The sequence below is a fragment of the Pocillopora verrucosa genome, chromosome 5 (genome assembly GCF_036669915.1).
Source record: "Pocillopora verrucosa isolate sample1 chromosome 5, ASM3666991v2, whole genome shotgun sequence".
Classification (NCBI taxonomy): domain Eukaryota; kingdom Metazoa; phylum Cnidaria; class Anthozoa; order Scleractinia; family Pocilloporidae; genus Pocillopora; species Pocillopora verrucosa.
Window position 1 is genome coordinate 3,788,492 of NC_089316.1, and position 21,014 is coordinate 3,809,505.

The following is a 21,014-nucleotide window of genomic DNA, read 5'->3' on the forward strand; positions in this document are numbered from 1 at the left end:
CAAAACAAGCAAAAGGCGAAATGTATAAAATTACCTTGAAATTGTTTTATCATTTATAGCGAAGAGAAGTGATACAAAATGTTTTCGTCATGCAAATTGCTTACTTTACTTGTTCTGGGGAAGATTTTCAGTTTCAACGTTTCCGAAAATATCTTGTTATAGCGGAGGTTAAATTAGGTAAGGCAGTTTCTTTTAAGAGTGCATGCAACGCGTTTTTCGATAGTTTACTTCTCTTTTTTCAAGAATATAGATCTATTTTACAACTACAGAAAGGTTAGGGTATTCTCTTTTGTAAAGCCCACTCTTCCCAAGTGTAAACTGTGAATTTGACTTGGCAGAACCTCTGACTCACAATTTCTTAACTGATAGTCTATCGGAATCTCACTGAAGTGAAGTTCGCTATCAGTATCCATCTCTGGAATGGGACTGAGGCAAGGTCTCTGTGACATTACACCAGCCTCGATTGAAATAAATTGATCAGAGCCCTGTTGGCAACCTGAGAAACTTAGGAGTGGTCCTCTTCTTGTTTTCAAGAAGAAAGCGTTCGATTGTCGACGAAGTGGAAGACTTGCGCTTTCAACTTGGCAACTGATTTCGTTAGGGCTAACATGAGGCGCGACCCCAACCCGCCTAAACAAATTCTTTACTCTGGTTCGAAACTCTCGCTTCCGGATGGAGTATATTATAGGATTGCATACTGAGCTGACGAAGAAGATACAAGTTGTAGATAGAGTAACTTCTGCTGGAATCTTGACATTTTTTACGAACTGACGGCAAAGTCCTACAATCCAACCGGGTAAAAAGCACAACAGAAACGCCGCAATGATAATGCTGACATCGACGGCTGCTTTCCGTTCGTTCATGCGCCTCAGCGTTTCTTTGCGATGGATCTCCGCTCCAACGGTGCGTTCGTTGAGGATCGGCGCGGCAGCGTTTCTTTTAAGAATGTTTGCCGTCTTTAAGACTCGCCAGTTTAGGAAAACTATTACCAGAAAAGGCACAAGAAACATGCCAATCACATACAACGCAATGTTTCTTGCTATGGAATCATCATGAACTGACCATCCTTGCTCGCAGAAGAACACTTCGGGGTTGTATACGTAATTGCCAAAACCAAGGAACGGACCGATGGAAACTAGAATCGGAACTATCCAGATGAGGGCGATAAACACTGATTTGCATTTTGTCATCGTGCCATCGTGGGTCAAAGGAGATCTCACTATAGCTTTGTATCTTTCGTAAGAAACAGCTATCAGATGCAGAACGGTGTTGAAGTAGAAATATCGCACAAAAAACGGATTAAGGTAACACATCGTTTGTCCGTAGCGCCATTTTTCTTCTGCTATGCTGGCGATGCGGAACGAGTTTGTAAGAATCAAACAGAGAATATCGGACGCTGCAAGACTGGCGAGTAAAATATATCGCATTACATTGAATCTCCTCTCAAACGTGATCGTCATGAACACCAACACGTTTCCGGGGAGTCCGACGATATTGAAAATAGCGTGGAGAACTGCGATTATTTGATGAAAAGACATGCCTGATCTTAGAATCAAACGCTTGAAGTATACTTTGCAAGAGTCAATGACGTTTTGGGGCACGAGCGCTATGATGCGTAACTTATGTAACTCCAAAAAATACGTCAGTAAACTACATCCTGGTAGCAGGATCTACGCGGAACGTTTCGAAAACAAGTGAGGTGAAAAATTATATTATCTTTGCCTTAATGCTTGTCATATCTGTGCAGAATCATCAAATAACTTTACAAAAGAAAATAATAAATTGTTTTTGAACAATTTAAATTTTCAGAAGCAGTGGATTGTTCATCTGAAGTGTTGATCATCTTCCGCTGCAACGCGAGATTGATCAAGATTTTAAGAATAAAAACAACTTGTACTTTAAACTGAGAGTCGCCAAATTGCGTTTCTATACTTCATTCCCATTTTCTTGCGTCATGCAGCATAAAATAAACGGTAAAATAAACGTAAAAGTGTTGTCTAACTGGAAAATGAACCCCAATGCTTAGTGACAAGATTTTGTTTGCATAAATTTTGTTTTTATTGTTTTGGTTTTCCTATTGTATTATAGATCACTAGACTAAATGGACTTCTCGGTTTGATGAAGTTTAAGAAGACCCACAAAAAACTCCTTCGTTGGTTTCTGGTCAAGACTTGGAATCGACTTAAGAATCAAAGACCTAAGAATCGACTTAAGAATCAAAGACTTTAAATCGAACTTTTGGTTTAAGATGCAAGCATCAGTTTAATTCCGGACTCGGAGGAAACGTAGATAAAAACCCTGAATTAGTTAGTGCCATGAAAACCTGTGCCAAACAAATCAATTTGCCATTGAGTGTCGAAAGTAAAATGAAACTGTGGAGTATTTTGCTTTACTTAGCTCGTGATTGGTTCATAAAATTCGCGCCACGCCAGCAGCCAATCGGAATCAAAGCTAAACATAATCACGATTGGTCAATTGTCTTTCTCCCACGCTTATGAAAGTTTCCTTGTTTTTTATTGAATTCTCTGTGGCTTCTTGTGAGGAACCCCCGTGGTTTGATGTGCGTTTGTAATTATTTCAGATTTCGTTTAGAAATGCCTCTCTCGTAAACGAGATTTTATCCTTGAAAAAGTAATTGACGATACGAAAACTGCAAAAAAAGTAACACAAAGACCACTGAAATAGTTTTTAAAACTTGCGGTCAGGGGAGTGTTGACAAATTTTGCTTCACGCCTTCAAACAAAACTTGTTGTAACACAGGAAGCCTCAAGTGCAAGATGCTCATTTTCATCATTTTAAATCAAAGCTACTCCGTACAACAACAAAGCTACGTATTAATTGTAGAGAACGCACGGAAATTCATTTTCAACCTCCATTAGGTCAAGGTTATGTATATCGTATTTCCTCGAACAAGCGCCCGGGCGCCTGTTTAAAATTTCGGCCAAAAGTGGTTGCGGGGGCGCTTACTGGAGGGAGGGCACTTAATCGAGGGAGACGCTCATTATTTTCCAGTACTAATTCCTTTTTACTTGAAGCTTAAAAATTTATAAATAGAATTAAGCAAGTTTTCTTTGTATCCCTATTATTTAAGAAAGTGAAGGAGGGGGTGGGGAGAGGCGCTCATTCGAGGGGGGCGTTTGTTTGACATTATGGCTTATGGAGGGGTGGGCGCTTATTATAACGTGGGCGCTTATTCGAGGAAATGCAGTATATATATATATATATATATTAAAAGAAGGTGGGTGTAGAATAAAAGCATTTTGAAGGTTAAGGATAACATGAAATTCTTTCTGGAGTTTGACTTCACGGAATGGCAATTGGAGGGGGGGGAGGGGAGGGGACATCCTTTTGAGTTTCGAGGTGACTGAAGTTTTCTCATTGTGACTGACCCAGAGTAATTTTCTGTTCAAGGGTGCAGAAAATTTTAACGCGCCAACGTCAAATTTTATCATTTTTGAGTCACAATACACCTCTTTTCTCAGAGAACGTTTTTCGAATTCTAGTCAATCGTAGAATCCTGTTATTCGGTAAGCAGAAGTTAGATGCAAGTCACTCTTAGGGGTGAAAGGATTACCGTAACGTGACGCCAAACAGAACACGGTTTTTCGGGGTCTTGAATTAATATACCGGAGAACAGTTCACCGTTTATGACTGGGTACCTGTCCAGACACAAAATCTGGAAATCAGGCGTGGATGCTAAGGATGCGTGAATGCGCGGTCCACAAGTTTTTGCCGAAGGTCTTGTTAGGTGTTCTCCATGGCGCTTTGATATTGAAATTGAGAGGATGCTGTCATATTCTCACCTTTGAAGGACCACCGACGACCCAGTTTCTTCTCTTATCCAGGCTGTCCACAGTTGTTATTTGTTTGTGCAGAAAGAATACGAAAGAATAATCATTTTGCGTACACGTTCGTGATTTCGCTCACGCCATAGAATCGGCACTCGAACGAGAATGATAAAATCAGAAGGATGAATTAGGTGAAAGAAATCTGAAAGTCCTAAAGTAAGAAATTAGAAATTCATCCTTTCTTGGACAGCGGGGTAACTGTGAAAACCCGACTCAGGCCTTTCTCGTTTTTTCACTCCTCCACTTCTATCGCGCCGCTGTTTTACCAACTGAACGCCTGGAACAGGGTATGGACCGGAAAATGAAGGATGCATCTTAAGAATCTGAGAGAATTACATATTAAATTAAAGGAAAGTTCATTTATAATTTTGCAAAACTTGATGGTATGTATGTGTCAACACAGAAAACTTGACAAGAAGTTGTGGGCGCTGAGTGATCTCGGTTCTGACTCGGCTGTACTATTGTAACGCTGGATACAACGAATAATGATAAAAAAGCAACACTTGTCAAAATACCTTGTCGTTCACACTCAGGAGCACGTAAAACTTGTCTTGGAAAACTTGCCATCGTGTAACAGGCTTTACCGGCATGATGACTAATTTTCAAACTTTTTTCGTGTTCCCCCGACGTACAAAGTATGTTATTACGCCGATAAACCGATAGAAAGTGCAATTTATTTCTTTTGTAAAATTCAAACAAACGGTAGGTTGTTGGCCAATTAGGACATCGCTCTTCGTATCTCGATAATTTCACTTTCTCTTTCAACGTGATTTGATTTAATGACCAAAAAAAAATCAGTGACAGGGATTCCAGAGATATCTCCCCCAATTCATCGATTTTTGAAAACTTAGTGACTTCAGTTTTTTGACAAATGTTTAATATTTAAGTGACAAGGTATGATTTCAGACCAAATTGCACAAAACGGAGTTTAATTACCATTTTATTACATCTATTTTGAAATCCAGTTGCCAAATACAAGTTTTTGTAATCTGTACAAATACTTAGAGCTGGTTTGTAAAAAAACAGTTTTTCCTGCAATTTGATTGATTTTTTTTTGAAGAAGTCTTAAAATTTAATTGGTTTTTGTGTTTTAGTGAAGTGGTCTTATTGGCTGAGAAAAAGATGCGATTTTAAGCATAAATTTAATATGATAATTTGGTCTAATAAACTGAGTAGATAATGTAATAAGCCACCGTAAAAAGTTTCTAAAGCTCACTTTTTGAGCGTTAGCTCTTGGTCAGAGCCCTTCGATATTTGCCCTGACGAATGGCTAACGCTCTGAATGTCAGCTTTCCAAATTATCTACTATTTATTTTTAACTATTTACGGTGGCCAATTTACTTTTATCAACTCAGTTGTTAAAACCAAATTATCTTTTTACACTTCCCCACCGACGCAGCACCACAGTTTCTTTAGAAACGTTCCCCCTTTATTCATTTGTCGTTTTTCAGTTCAGAAAATAACATCTGCATGTTGCTGTTGTTGATAATAAGGAAGAGAGGAAACACATGTCGGTAAAAACTCTTTCCCAAGATAATCCTGATTTCTTTGTTGATAAACACCTAACATGGATAACTTTAATTAAATGGAGCTTGATCGACGAAGAAAAGAAAAATAAAAGCTTTGATATATTGAACTAAGGACTGTGGACTCATTGGCCACGTCGACTATAAATTATCTTTAACACGTTTTTATATGAAGGGAAGTTTTCGAGGCCCTGGCAGCTTCTACCCACGTATTGACGTGAGGAATAAATTAAATTTTGTTCCAAATGCATGTAGACCAAATCTTCTTTCCTATGTGGATAACACGTGCAGAAAAGATTTGTGAAACGCAAAACGTGATTCACAAAAAGGCTCGCGAATCGTTTTTGGGGTCGCTGCCTATAATTTCTCTTATACTTTCCAAATACAAAATAATGATAAGAATAAGAATACTAGTAATGATAATAAAGAAAAAGAAAAGAAAATTCTCAAAACTATGTGAATCTCTAGAACTCGTTTAGAGTCTTTAAGACATTTAGCAGGATACTTTGCTTTTCAAATTATATTACAAGTAAATCCATTGCCTAAAGATTTGTCCTCAAATCTTCGCTTGTCATCTCCTCTTTCAGTCATTATACTTTTCTCATAAATTGGACAAAAAAAATTAGGTTTAGGTGTTTTTTCTCTTCACTTTTTCGCCGGACGATTCACTGATATGATAAGGAGAAATTCTACGTGCTACTAACATGTGGGAGTTTAAGAAAGTGTAACTCAGTTTCCGTTTCATTTGTCTCTCTAAAACATGTCAAGTACTTCATTTGCCCTTATTGTGTAGTGTCTGTTGTTATTCCAGGTCCTCCAAGATGTTATTGGAAGAAGCTTCTGAGGATGGTTCATTTGAAGAAATAACTCGTCAGAGTCAAACATGGTTTTTCACCAAATCGTTGCAACATTTCACGCTCTTTTCGACGTCATCGGAATTCCAGGCAATTTTTTGGTAATCGTGACGACCGTCCTGGAAAGGAGATTTCATGTGATGCGGTATATTTTGCTTGCAAGTCTTGCAGTTTCAGATATTCTCTGTTTGACTCTAGCAAACTCTTTCCGCATCGGAAGCATAGCGCAACAGAGATGGTTGTATGGAGGTACAATGTGTTACCTTAATCCTTCATTTGTGCGTTATTTCTACTTCAACTCTGTTCTGCATCTAATGGCTGTTTCTTATGAGCGATACAACGCTATTGTGAAATCCCCTTTGACTTACGATGGTACGATGACAAAATGCAAAACGATGTTGGTGGCTCTCATCTGGATAGTCCCAATTCCGTTTTCCATCGGTCCGTTCCTTGGTTTTGGTAATTACGTTTACAACCCCGAAGTGTTCTTTTGCGAGCAAGGATGGTCAGTTCATAGTGATTCCATGGCAAGAAACATCATTTCGTACGCGATTTTCAGCTTTCTTTTACCTTTTCTCGTTATTGTTTTTCTTAACTGGAGAGTCTTTCGAACAGCAAAAGCTCTTCAGATAAACCCAGTGGCCAACAACCTTGGTTGCTTCGACGATTCTGATTGCAAGCGACAACAACAAAACCAACGAAATAAGATCATATTAAGGAAGAAGAGGGAACAGAAAGCCGCTGCCGATGTCAATATAATCATCATTGCATTTCTCTTATGCTATCTTCCAGGCTGGATTACAGGAATTTTCCGTCAGTTCGTGAAAGACATCAAAGTTACAGCAGAGGTCATTCTAACAACAACGGGCGTTTACTTCTTCAGCTCGGTGTGTAACCCAATTATCTATTCCCTTCGTAAAAGAGAATTTCATAAAGGATTCAACGAAGTGGTGCGCTGTATGACACTTCAAAAAAATTCAAGTATCTTAGACGAGAACGTAAATCCGTTTTCAAGCTTCAGTGTACGAGCAAGAGCTTTCAGTTCAAGAAATATTCCTGTTTCAGACTTCTCTGACGGTCAGGATTGAGGATCCTGCGGTACTTGGGAAGCAGAGCGAACTCTCCACGTTTCTGTCTTTAATATAAGAAGTCAGAAAGATAGTTTATAAACGGACTTTTCTTGCTTAAAACTCAAACTTAATTTACGGAGACCTGAGAGCTCGAAAAAGATGTGAGGATGCAGAAATTATGGTTTAATTTCGCTTCATTGGTTTAGGTGTCCATCCCAATTGGCGGTAAAACTTTAAGCCCTTTAAATAGTCTATCCTTGGAAATTAAAGTCTTTCAACAGCCGTTTTATTTTGTTTTTTTCGTTTTTCTTATTCTTGTCTTTTATTGCTTAGTTGAGCGAAGGGAGGAACAAACACGCAGAAAACGATTCCGGAACGTGCTAGCGACAGCGGGGCGGACGAGGGGAAAAAAAGAAAAAAAGAAAGAAAAGCGCTCCTTTCTCGACAGGATTGCATCCATGAGCGGAAATTTTTCCTCGTCACTTTCGTAATTCTAAATTTTTGAAGGATTTCTTTAATGGATGAGTCTATATTTCCCAAGAAAGCTGCCATGGAAACTGGAAAGTGTTAGTCCCGAGTAAAGGAATTATTAAGCCAGTTTATCAAGAATTCACAGCCCTTTTGGTAAGGATTTACCTGTATATGATTTTATTTGGCTTTTGATTCTTTCAAACAACAGAAAGTTATAATTAATATCACAATAAATTAAAAATGGTTTTCTTAATAATTTTTTTCATAGTTCCATGCAGTTCTTTTTTAAAACCATTTTCACACCTAAACACTCTGTTCATCCCTTACTAATTTCTCTTTACATTGTCAAGACATTGTTAAACGTACAGGTATTGAGGAAAAAGAAATATCCACCAAAATGTAAGAGAGGTAAAAAAGTTAAAATCTTGAAAAAAAAAATGGGGAAAATGCAAAATTATCACTTCATATAATTCTTTAATGATTTCCTGATTAAGGATAGTCTTATGAAGTTTCCTTGTAACAACCAGCGGATGTCGGCTTAAACAGAATCGGAAGACAAACCTACGCGAAAGCGGAAGTAGATTCTAGCGGAAGTCAAACCCATGAGGCTGGTTTTCAAAAACTAGTCGAGCAGGCGTGTTTATCATAACGTCACTTGCTCTGAAGGATTCTAACGAAAAGCACCACCGCACAGCTCATATGCTGGCTTGTGCTTACGTTTTTCTCGTTGTGAAGACCAGATCGTTGAGTCAGTAAACGGAGCTTCAAAGTCTTTGTCAGCTCATTCACTGACAAAACTCCAGAACAGATCAAAGCTGATACACTAATATGAAAATGTTTACAGTTTAAACAGGCCCATTTCAGTCAGTAATCTTAGATATCAAAGACCTTCCTGGAGGGCGAATTTGCGCCCAGGTATCCAAAACGGCAAACGAATTTAAATTCCTTTCCTATCGAACTGAATACTCTAATGCGCAATTCTCTCTCAAGCAAATTCGCCTTAGACGCCAAAAAGGCAAACGGACTGAAATTTTCCTCCTCATTTTCTCTCAAGTAACATGAGTTTTGTACTTGCACATAGGCCACTAACTGCAAAAGGCCTTTTGCGATGGGCATATGATGCCTTTTAAGGCCTTTGGTGTCCATGGCACTGTAAAGGTTGCTGCAACTCGCCGTGTAACGTTGCAAATAAGCAAAGATACCACAGCGCTCTGGAATTACAGAATGAACTTATCAGAATATAAAACCAAGACGAATTTATAACAGCTCCTAACCAAGGGAATCTCTGTCAGACCAAATAATGAGGTTAGTTTTGCATTCGAGAAGAACTGAAAAGTTAAAAAAGGAAACACGTCTAGTAATCCACCAAGCTACCACTTTTTGATGGACTCATCGAGCGGGAGAATTCTCTCATGGTTGTGGCCAGCTTCTCAAACTCTTCCCATTTGATGGATTCCAAGCTTCGTTGCATTCGAACTTTGGATTCCATATGCGAGCAGCGCGACTCGGAGTCTTCAAGTCGCAGTTTGAGGCGCTCCACTTCTTCGTCACGTTCGTCAAGCTAGCATGTGAGAAAAAAAACATTATTGACATGAGTAAATGAAAACAGTAGACTACGAGACACAAGAATGAATGCTTTATTGCAAAAGAAGAGATTACGGGTATGTTTGGGCAGATCCGCGGTTGAACTGTTGAAAGGTGACATGCCCACAAGTGAGTGGTGGCAAATCCGCGAGCGAAAGGTGACATAGCCGCGAGAGGAAGATATAATACGCGCGAGTGAAAGGTGACGAACCCACGAGTGAAAGTTGATAAACTCAAGAGTGAAAAGTGACATACCCACGAGTAAAAGGGGACACACCTGCGGGTGAAAAGTGGTATACCCGCAAAAGAAAGGTGACATACCCGCCAGTGAAAGGTGGCGTACCCGCGGGTGAACGGTGACATACTCGCGAGTGAAACGTGGTCTACAAGCGAGTGAAGGGTGACATACCCGCGAGTGAAAGGTGACATACTCGTGGGTAAAGATATGGAAAAAGTGGCTGAGTTTAGGTCCCCAAGAAAAATTTCAGCAGCTTTCGCACTAGTATGGCAACCAGGCGGGTAAGAATCGATGCTTCAACGCGGATACATGATTCATGCATTAACTTGTTTTGTCGTTATATAGTACCTTTGCGTTTAAGTTCGCTACTTCGTCAGCGAGGAGTAGTTTATCTCTCTTTAGAGCCACGTTCTCTGAGTTAGTTGAGTCTTGGTGTCCCTCCACTTCGTTTAATTCGTTACGGAGTTGAGTTCGCTTCAAGTTCGCTGCAAGGAAGAATATCATGAGAGTTAAACCTGTATGCTTTATTAAATAAATTCCTTTTGTCATCTGTTCATTTCTTCTTTTCATTTACATTTTTCATTTAAATCGACTTTAACAAAAACCGCGGGTTTAAAATTCATGATTTTTTAAAGCAGTGTTAGAGAGTTTGAATTAAAATATTTACCTTCTAGGGAAGCTTGCTCTTCTCTTGACAACTTTATAAAACAAAAAGATAGATGAAGAAACGAAAACTCAAATCAATATAAGTCAAAATCGATACAACGAAATTGGTTTACGCCACGAAAACATTTTAAGAGTATTAGCGTAAACTGGACACAGAGTCACCTAAAACCTTTGATAGAGCAACTTCGTTGCGCGTCGCAAGTAATCCATTGGTTATGATCTTTCTTTATTGGCTTTCTGTGATTGCTTTAAAAAACTTCCGCAACCCTCTCAAACAATCACGAGAAAGTTTTCACTCGCATTTCCCGCGCTTCATGAAGTCTGCATGACACGACTTCTCATTGGCTCGTTGCAGTGTTTTCCCTCTTTTGATTGGTCATGTTGATTCCTTCCGTTTTGATTCCGCGAAAAGCAATCTAAACGCGCCATAATTCAAAATACCTTGGCAAGGGTCTCCCTGTGATTTTGCTGTTCAATTTTTAACAGCTCCTTGATTCGTTCAAGCTCATGCTGTAGGTGTTTCTCGCTTTCTTTCAGAGTCACAAGCTCTTGGATGTTTGCGTGTCGACGAAAATCTTTCTCGTCCTTATGAGCACGATCCTAAAGAGGAAAAAAAAACATTAAGATTACTATAATTGTTTTCCTTTTTAAACCAAAATTCTGCTGATCACGATCGTTAATGAATTTATCTGTATTGCTCATAACCGGTGAAAAGCGCGGAAAAGCTACACAATCGCGCGTGATCGGGTGAAAACAACAAAAGGCAAGTAATAACCATTAGTATAAATATACTTATTCGTTTACTTATTCTACAATCTGATTGGCTACGCCTCTCGCTATCTGTTCCATGATAGATAGTGAGTAAGCGGATAGAATGTGGTGTGACTATTTGTATTGGCGAGAAAGTTCTTTTGATACTCCTAACCTCATAATAATGTACACGAAAAAATCACACGCTTCTCAGTAGCTGAAAACGAGAGCATTCTCATGCAACACGATTGCAAAGTTGTAACATGAGTTCAAATTACAAATAGTGCGCGTATGCTTTCAAAACTTCGACTGTCTTGATTCTCTTTGATGTTTTTTCATGAACGTTAACTAACAAGTAATGACATGATTTCTCTTGTAATTTGGTGTAATAAGCACTTGTAAATTTTTCAGAGTACAAATTGCACCTGCCCTAAGGGCTCGTGCAGTTTTGTTGTTTTTGAAAAATTTACTCGTGCTTATGAACTCCAAACTACACTCGTAATCAAGTTATCCCCTATACAGACAACGCTTTTAACACAATCACTCAAAAAAAAATTTGAAAATCTGGGACTTACCATGTCTATTTGTTTTCTAAGTTCTACGACCTGAGCAGATATAGCAGCATTTTCTTTGATTAATGCCGTGCAATCATCCTGGATCTTAAAAAAAACCGTATTGTCAAAGAACTATTCCATAGCGATACAATTATGGATAAACAAAATAACTATTATCATGGTATGGAAACTGGGTAATAATGAATAACACCTTAAAATTTTACTTTACTTGGGTGAACAAATACTACAGAGGCCACTGAACAAGCTAAAGGTGAGCGAAGATGGTTGCAACAGGCAAAACTTTTCAGGCTCGCAAATCGAGCCCGGCTCTTGCAAAAGGTAATTTTTAAAAAATCTTTACCTTGTTTCTCAAGCTTCTGTCCTGTTCAGCATTTATTTCTTTTTCTTTTAATTGTAGTCTTAATTGGCGTATCTCTTCCTGCAAAATAACAGAGTAAACTCAATTTGCACAATCCTTGACAGTGCAATTCATGTAGTAACAGTAGTCTGTCCTCACCCTGAGTGCCCTTCCTAACTCCTCCTTTGTTTTTGCTTGAGAGTCAAAAAACTTGTCGTCCATCTCTTGCAGCTGCGTCTTAAGCTTTAAACATTCTGCTCTCTTCTCTTCTAGTTCAATTCTTACATTGTTCAAATCTTCAGTCTTGTGGTCAAGCTAAAATCAAATTATAAAACTTCAGCTGAAAAGAAAACCCAAAGATTTGGCCTTCTATGCCATTTCCTTTTTTATTATTTTACATTAACAGCATAGAGTGGATCCAGAAAAAGTCATAACAAGGAATTAAAGTAAATGATATCTTTTAAGGAAAATCCAAGAAAAAGGAAGGACTATGGAATAATATGCATTCTACAGATCTTCTTAAGAAGCCTGCCTTGTCACCCAACTGGTGGTCCATGAGTGCAAGAGGTGAGTGCCATGCATGACAAGGGATGATTCCCATGTTTTAGGTAGTTTGATTGCTGATCAGCTGTTTTGATTATTTGGCTTTTGGTTTGCATGTAAATGGCTGCTTTTTGCTTTGATGTCTCATTGCTACCTTACAATTTTCTCCTTTCCAGTGACTGGTCATTATGATGGTAACTCAACAAAACTAGTTCAAAATGTACTAAGAGAATTTTGAATAGGACTCTTAACCCTTTGACCCCAAAAAAGTGATCATCTAATTTCTCCTTACAATATCACTCTGAATCACACATTAAGGTCAAGAGAATATAGGAAATGATCACTAACTAAAGAAGCTCTTGATTGTTACACAAATTCTCCCTGTCAGCACCTTAGGAAATGTAGAAAAAACAGCATGGAGAATATGCAAACTGATGTTAGGGTGTAAAGGATTAACAAACACAGAACCATTGAGATGGTAAACCTTCTACTCACCTCTATTCTGTAGTTTTGCACTTTTCTCTCTGCTTCCTGTAAAGCAGTCAGCCCTTTATCAGCTTCACTCTTGTACTGATGTACCTGCACATCTCGTCTTGCACTTTCACGTTCACGTAGGTCAGACATCTTTTTCAGCGAGACTATCTCATTCACTAACTGACGCTTCTCTGCTGCGTGAGACTCTGGGGATAAGTTGACACAAGTTGGAGATAAAATAAGCATTTAGTTAAACATTGCCTTCAGCTGACTGCTAGTAAAAAAAGCCAGCCTGAGTTTGTGGTTTGATTAGTAGGAAGGGGGTATGTATTTCCAAAATATAGACAGAGTTAAAAAATTCATATGCCCAGCAATGTCCAAAAAGATAAAAGAGCATTGTGCTGCTGCTTTGGGTGTGTATATGGGTTTGTGTGCGTGTGGGCATGGGGGGAGGAAGTTATTTTTTTATCATCTACTGTGAGCAATAGTCTTCTCATTGGAATTGAATTAACCTTTTAACTCCCAATAGTAATTAACATGCAACTTCTCCCTAAAATACCTGTACATTTTTCAGCAAATATGTTATGAGAATGTTCAAACTTATCAGGTCGAATTTGTTGTATTGATCTTACACCAAATTCTTATAACTAATTTACAAGGAAATGTGTAAGAGCTGGAGGGGAGAATGAACAACCAGATATTGGGAGTTAAAGTGTTCAGAAGATGGAGCAGAAGAGAAATGGGAGGAGTAACAATCTTGTATTTCATACTACCAGTAGATCTCACCTTCAGCATCCCTGAGGCGTTTGATGGCAGATTCTTTCTCTGCCTCCAACATGTGCATTTGAGATTCTTTCCTGGCAACATCTGAGGATCGTTCATCCACTTGAGTCTGAAGATCTCGTAGCTTTCGCATCATACGATCTGCTTCCTCAGTGACGCGAGGTGGAATGGCTGTAATACAAATACATAATATACCAAGGTTGAAACCCTTTTGACTCTGGACCCGTCCAGCCTGTAAGTTCTCCTTACAGTAACAAATGAAGATGTCATTCAAACAAAGTGAGGAGAATAGAGATTATCAAGATCAGTATGGCTCCTGCAATTTTGTTGTCTTTGAAAAATTTACTTGTGCTGATTTACACCAACTTGCACCTGAAATCATGTCATTACCTATACAAAGGGTTAAAGAACCATCTAAATTGACATAATTTGGGTTCATGAGAAGAAAAATTATCCTTGACCTGTAAGTCAATTGTGTACTTTTGTCTGACTCTCCTGATCATAGGTCAAAACAAAACATGTGATGAAAGAAAATATCTCATACAAATGTTCTTCATTCCTAGTAATTACCTGATGCTTTCCTTGCTTGTTCTCGTCTTAAGAAGTATTTACAAGTTAAGGAAAGGAAACAGATGCAATCGAACAATTGAAGGAATGAATGATATGAAGCCTTATTTGTAAGTGGCTTTTAAAACTGCTTTGTTCTCCTTTCAAATTAACATGTAGAGCCTATGCACAATAGAGAGTAAAAGAGACATTGCAATTCAATTCACTTGAATAAAATGGATTTTTGTTCTGCTTTTCCTTTCAGTTATGCAATAATTTCCTTACAAAACTGAGAAAAACTGGTGACTGATCACCAGAAAATAATTAGTTATGCATAGGTATAGACTTTCATTTAATTTTAAATATTCTCTCTGGAAAAGTCTCTTACAGAATAAAAAGCCAATTTTTTTCTATATTGTCTGGCATAGAAAATCTAGACTTAAAAAAAAATCCTCTAAAGAAACCTTTCTGCTGCATTCAAGCAGTGAAAATTACCACACTGAAGGTTTAAATCACTGTCGTATAGAGGATACAGATAGTTAGCTTCCAATTCAAGGAAGTAAATCTGTTGTTGAAGATTCCTAATGTACTCATTTTCAATGTTTCCAATTTCTGTTGTGGAAGAGGAAGATCTTGCATGTTTTCTATAAGAGAACAAAAACATAATTCATATTCAGAGGTTAAATATTGTGCTTCTCTCATATGAGACTTAGATCTAGGTGCTATAACAGAGCAGAAAATTCCAAGAGTAAGTTAACCCTTTCACTCCCAAAGATCTCATGAGTAATTTCTCTCTGGTGTTTCTTATCATGTTATTTCCAAGAATTTGGTGTTGGATCAATCAATAATTCCTAGTTGATAATTTTTTTGATTCTTATCAATTGTCTTCTTGATATTACTTTGATATTGTAAGGAGAAATTCTGTCTTGGTCAGTCATGTGAGTTAAAGGCTTTCTCTAAGGGACACAATACATGAAAGAGGCCAATGAATCCTAGCAAAAAGTTATTTTCTCAAAGCATAGAAGATTAATCAAATATGACAGAAATATGGTCCATAAGTTAATAAAAGAAAAAAGAAAAGTCATTATGAAATTTTTCACTTTCTACTTTATATATTTTTATAAACACTAGATGTTTGCTAGTTAAAATTACTGATTACTGATTACACCAATCGAATCGAAGGTGTTAATTTACTTTGCATGGTAGATCCAGTATTTAACTAATTAATCCAAACACAATAATATAGAGTAACTTTAAAGATAGTTGTCTGCAGCTTTTACGCATAAACATGACTTTTAATTCATACAAAACAGATCCTTTAGTAAAATGTGCTTTAAATTTCTCTAATCGAATGGTGGTTTGTTGAAAAAATTTAAAGTTAATCTCGTGCCAAGTTTGGCAGCCTGAATTTCCCATATATCTGACATGAATATCAGTAATGAGGTTATTTAAATACTTTTTAAATTTTTTTTGGCAGCAAGTCAAGTCAACATAATGATATTTCTAAAAACAAAAAGTCGTTTTGGCGTGAATCCTAGACACACACATGAAAATAGCTCAAGATCTAAGAAGATGTGCAAACATCTACTGATAGTTGTAGCAACTGAAGAATGCACAGAATATTGGTAAAGGTGCATGCGCTATCCCCTTACGGTATTCCTCCACAGTGGGCCTACGTAATTAAAATTAAAACCCAATTTGATCACAGCAATAAATTACAACAGTGGCAATTAAAAAAACTACCCACCTCGATTTGGAATCAAACGAAGCAGCTAAATGTAGGTTTTTCCCACTCGATTTACCAAAGCTTCCAGAACGACGTAGATTGTCTGGCGTGCTGTTCCTAAGTGGAGACGCTATTCAAAAGAAAACACCCAACACTCTGATGAGAAAAGCCTTCTATTTTACTTGCATGTAAAATATCTATGAAAAACTTACCAGATCGCGCCCCTTTAGATCTCGACAACGTCGCCATGGAAGTAATAGAGCCGCATTCGATACAACAACATGAAAGATGGCGTCGCGTAACCACAGAAATTCACCGCTGAGCAATACCGTAGGCGCAGTAACAAGACACTAGCTAAGGATCATGGGAAAAGGCAGGTGAAACAGAGAAAGTCACAGGCTAAACAATTGAGGAAATTTTTAATTTTGCAAAGCGAGAGGCACGAGGGTCGTTAGATTGAGGAGCGAGGAGACACGCGTGGAAAAGAAAGGTATATTTCTCCTACGCGTGCTCCACGCGCGAATATGGACGCTTGTTTCTACAACACTTCTAGAAAAAGATCAATTTATATTAAAAAAATTGAAACAGTTGCAGGGGGTGAGGGGAAGGGAAGGGGAAATGGTCGATGCGCTTGCTTTTAAGACAAGGCTTATCAATCAAAGACTGTTTAATTTTTCAGAGCCATTGATTATCATTAGGTTTTCTTATTTTGATTGATCACTATCAGCGTGGAATGGAGAATCCTGTTAAGGTCTATTAACCTTAAATTGTGCTGCTTGTGCCATTTTTTCGAAGACTTTTTTTTTTTAATTACACTGTTCGACCCTATTTGAATAGAGATAAGGAATAACAACAATTTCCTACAACAACAGGAATTCCTATTGATGAAATAAAATCCAAAATGGGTTTTCGGCTTCCTAAAACAGCTGAAAAGTCAAGAAAAGCTAGAAAGCCGAATTGCACGTTCTACTGCCATAATTTTGTTTTAATCATTCCGTTTATTTATTTTCTTTATTTTTTAATGTTAGAGGAAATAACACCAGGCAGTTGTTAAAAATAATCATAGTTATGAATTCTCCCCACAACGACAGAACACCGTGGTGCGATTGGGTAGAAAGTAAGTAAAGATTGATCAGCCATGGTAAGCGTCTAAAATCTATATTTTTAATGTTTGAATTATTGTTGTAATTTCATTTTTAATCGAATGCCATTGAAGGCTACACAGAACTACGATTTATTTTTTATATTTGTCAAGCTATAGATCGATTTGTTTGCTTTGATAGTCGTGTACAACGGAAAGTTATAAATATTTAAATCGAGCGTTTCCGTGAACGAAAAAACAAGGCAATCTGTCTAGCGAAAATTTAAATCATATTCTATGTTTTAGAACAAAAATTTGTCACATTTTCTGCGAAAGAAATGCACTGGGAGGTTATGTTACAATAGAAAGAAGGACACTTCGTAAGAAAAAAAGCTTAGCTCTCATAAAAAGTGCCCCTTTGTTTTGAACAAAAAAAGTTTACCGTTTAAAATTTTATAACCTGCAACTCGGGGTACGCTCGTGTGGTTAGCGCATGCGTGTGCCAAAGTTGTCATACTTGTCAACATCAAAACGGAATTGTCTGCAAGGAAAAGAATTACATTTCGCTGGGGGAAAGATGAATAACAATCCTGTGAAGCATGAAATTGCTCTCATCAATGGAGTGGCGACGAGAATATCCAGTGCGATGTCTACAGAAGAAAATATTTGCATCGTTGTGATCCCTGGTAACCCAGGTGGTATTGGTTTTTACGATATTTTTATCTCAACAATATTTCAAGCGGGAAAAGGAAAATATTCCGTTTACGGTGTTTCGCATGCAGGTAGGAGTCAAACAACAATTTACAAACAATGCTACAACGAAAATGATGCTTGAAAGGCCTTGGGCAAATCGAATAAGCGAGAATGTTTTGATCGATCTCAATGGTTTTGTTTATAATAGTTTTTCTCAAATTATTCTATAACCTTCGAATCATCAACCAAAAATGATAAAGCTGTTCCTCCTTGGCAAAATCTTTTTAGATTTCACTTCAATCCACTTTCTGCGACGGCGTAGTCCACTCTGTAACCGTCGATATACACTTATATGTGAGTCAAATACGGCCATCTGCTGTAAACTCAAATCTGAGGGAAAAATCCATTTAAAAATAAAAAGCCACAACACGCGAACAGCTCCCGTCGCCACCTCCTAAATGAAACTTTCCTTATTTACTTCACAAAAAACTGAAAAATTGATATGCGTCTTTAAAAATATGTGATAGAAACGTGAAAACTTTCTGAGAGCGCACGATATATCGTTAAGAAGTTTAATGGATTTGTTTTATATTTTGCGTCAGATGTCACTTGCAATTACACGAATTGATTTTAACTGATATAAGTGCCATGAAAACGACAACCTCATCAATGTTGTATTATAGGTAAATAACAGAATTATCTCTACAGTTTTGTTTCTCGTTGTATATTTTGAGCCTGGATAATATCTTGAATATAAAGGCTGCTATTGTGAGTGAAAGATTCAAATTTAGAACCAGTTTATGATTTATTTCGTTATTTCTTAATTGGTGGAGGCGCAAAAACGAATGAAAGATTTAAGATTTCTCGTTCGACGACAATTTATGTCCATTTCATCGTTGTATGATGACACTGAAAATGGTGGGGATGATATTCGACTTTTTTTATCACCGCAAAAAACTGGATGACGGTATCAAAAAAATTAGTTCGGAAGAGTGTAAATTTAAAGATGGAATTGTCCTTCGAAACAGACGGAATTGCTTGATAATTCATCAAATGATGTCAAAGTATACACAGATTTCATATTAATTACACTGTGAAAGCTTAGGTATATGCATATTCCGACAAAACAGGAATTTCTTATATACACATTAAACTGTCATATAAGTATCTTCGTGTCGATATCCGTCGGTAGAACTCATGGGTGATCTAGGAATTATTATTGTAAACACAGAACTCAACGACAAGAATTCCTGCTACCAATCAATAATTACCATTACAATTTTCGAAAAAACAAATACATCTAGAAAAATGTCTCCTATGGAGACAATGTCTAAAGTTAAAATATTCCTCCATTTTGGAAATTCTCCAGTTTTTCCTTGGATAAGTGGTTGTCGCTATGGTTATTTTGATCAATTCTGTTATTGGTGAATTTAGCTGGGTGGACTTAATATGATCGGCTGCTTCAACTGCACGATTATAACTCTTTAAAATAATTAATGAAAAATAAAGCAGTCAGTGCACCAATCACCAAATGAGGAAATTGCAATGTTATGATTGGTCCAGAACACTTGTGCCACTTTCGTAACCAATCAGATGCCAAGCTAATACCGATCACGACTTGATTGCTAGCGTTTTCCCGCGCTTTAACACAATTTCTTTGTTTTAACATCGAGTTCTCATTGGCTCTTTGGGGTTCTTTCCATTCTTTTGATTGGCCGTTGTACGTGATTACTTTAGTTTTGGTTTTACGACACTCGTTCGAAAAGCGTTGAGAGTAAACACGAGTCCATTGTGTATACATTTCTTTTCAGGCCATGCGCCAGTGGATGAACCGACCGGACCATGCAGATGGAAAAGCAAACAATGGGATCAGCCTGATTTGCCATCGTCTTTCTCACTCACAGACCAAATCGAGCACAAACTGGCCTTCTTGGCTTACTACATCCCTGCACACTGCAGAGTCATTCTGATTGGCCATTCGATCGGGGCGTACATTGCTCTGGAAATGCTGAAGCGATATCACAACAAGGATAAAATCCTGAAATGCGTCCTTCTATTTCCAACAATTGAGCAAGTGGATTCTGCACCTAGTGGGAAAATGTGGAAATTTATCTGCCACTATCTACATTGGCCTTTCCTTATGGGAACAGTTTTGGTGTCTTTTTTACCCTCCTTTCTTCAAAGGTGGTCCATTAACTGGTGGATGTACTTGAACAAGGTTGAAAACAAAGAGTCTATCATGGAAGCGGCGCAATCCATGCTGAATTATCGTACAGTTGATAACGTTTTGGAGATTGGCCGCCAGCTCGTTACGATACGTGAATTAGACAATGATTGCATACGCGCCAATCTGGACAAACTAGTTTTTTTCTACGGGCTCGGCGATCCCTGGGTTCCACAGAATTATTATGAGGCTATGAAAGAAAGGTTCCCGGATGGTGACATCAAACTGTCACGGGATAAAGACATCAGGCATGCTTTCGTGTTGGATACGTCGGAAAAAGTGGCCAAAATGGTGTGGGAATGGATTGAAGAATATCTAAGAGATCTGGAAGAAGCTGAGAGTATTTGTTGAATATGTTACTTACACCATTGATCCTGCGCAAAATAAGTTTTCAAACGCGTGAACAGCCAACGAAAAAAGGGTTCTCGAGCGAAACATTTGAGAACCCGCGTCGATGCGAAGTGACGCCGCATTTACTTGGTCAAAAACAATCCGAGAGACTTCGGGTACTTCGGAGGATTGCAATGATCAAGTTTAAAAAGCAACGCTGCATGCAAATAATTGTAGGTACGAGTTAGTTACTTGTACCCTGGCTTAAAAGAAAAAAATCAATTGCTGTAAGAAATAGCGCACGAAACATTGTGCACACTTCAATAATCTCTCTTTGTACCTAATGTTACCATTATAAAAGTTCTTAAGTCTTAGGCGGAGGATGAAGGGAAAATCTCGTTGAAATCAAGGATCATAACAGTATCTGGACTGTTTGATAAGCACTCTATACGTAAATATTTTATTTATCTCCATGCTGGTAATCTAACTTTATTTTAAAAGCTTTTGTTCGATTTTGATAAATGCATGTCTATTATATAAAACTAGCTTGAAAAGGCAGACGTATTATTGTCTTTTGATAGTATTTGTGTGCCAAGTATAATCAAATGTACATAAAATAAACTTTAATATTCCAGTTTAAGGGGAACATACAATAGGGGTGAGTCCTTCAGCAAAAAAATCATTCTCTTCCTAAA

At 37.8% G+C, this 21,014-nt stretch overlaps 4 protein-coding genes across 4 annotated transcripts; 2 read left to right on the top strand and 2 right to left on the bottom strand.

Moving 5' to 3' along the window:
• Positions 1-258: 258 nt before the first annotated feature.
• Positions 259-1,538, bottom strand: LOC131770456 (trace amine-associated receptor 9-like). Its single transcript, XM_059086165.2, has one exon. The coding sequence runs from the start codon at positions 1,536-1,538 to the stop codon at positions 264-266; it is 1,275 nt and encodes a 424-aa protein (XP_058942148.2). The 3' UTR covers positions 259-263.
• Positions 1,539-6,257: 4,719 nt separating this feature from the next.
• LOC131770455 (octopamine receptor beta-2R-like) lies at positions 6,258-7,316 on the top strand. The gene has a single exon (XM_059086164.2). It carries the CDS (start codon positions 6,258-6,260, stop codon positions 7,314-7,316), a length of 1,059 nt encoding a protein of 352 aa, XP_058942147.2.
• Positions 7,317-8,372: 1,056 nt separating this feature from the next.
• On the bottom strand, positions 8,373-16,297 carry LOC131770475 (CAP-Gly domain-containing linker protein 1). The gene is made up of 13 exons (XM_059086184.2): positions 16,204-16,297; positions 16,013-16,121; positions 14,799-14,909; positions 14,290-14,315; positions 13,723-13,890; positions 12,958-13,142; positions 12,079-12,234; positions 11,923-12,000; positions 11,583-11,666; positions 10,699-10,857; positions 10,259-10,289; positions 9,940-10,076; positions 8,373-9,330 (listed from the first exon to the last, which is right to left on the bottom strand). The coding sequence occupies exons 1-13, from the start codon at positions 16,238-16,240 to the stop codon at positions 9,124-9,126; spliced, it is 1,488 nt and encodes a 495-aa protein (XP_058942167.2). The 5' UTR covers positions 16,241-16,297; the 3' UTR covers positions 8,373-9,123.
• Positions 16,298-17,596: 1,299 nt separating this feature from the next.
• Positions 17,597-20,733, top strand: LOC131770498 (lipid droplet-associated hydrolase-like). Its single transcript, XM_059086212.2, has 2 exons — positions 17,597-17,854; positions 19,577-20,733. Exons 1-2 carry the CDS (start codon positions 17,650-17,652, stop codon positions 20,338-20,340), a joined length of 969 nt encoding a protein of 322 aa, XP_058942195.1. The 5' UTR covers positions 17,597-17,649; the 3' UTR covers positions 20,341-20,733.
• Positions 20,734-21,014: the final 281 nt, after the last annotated feature.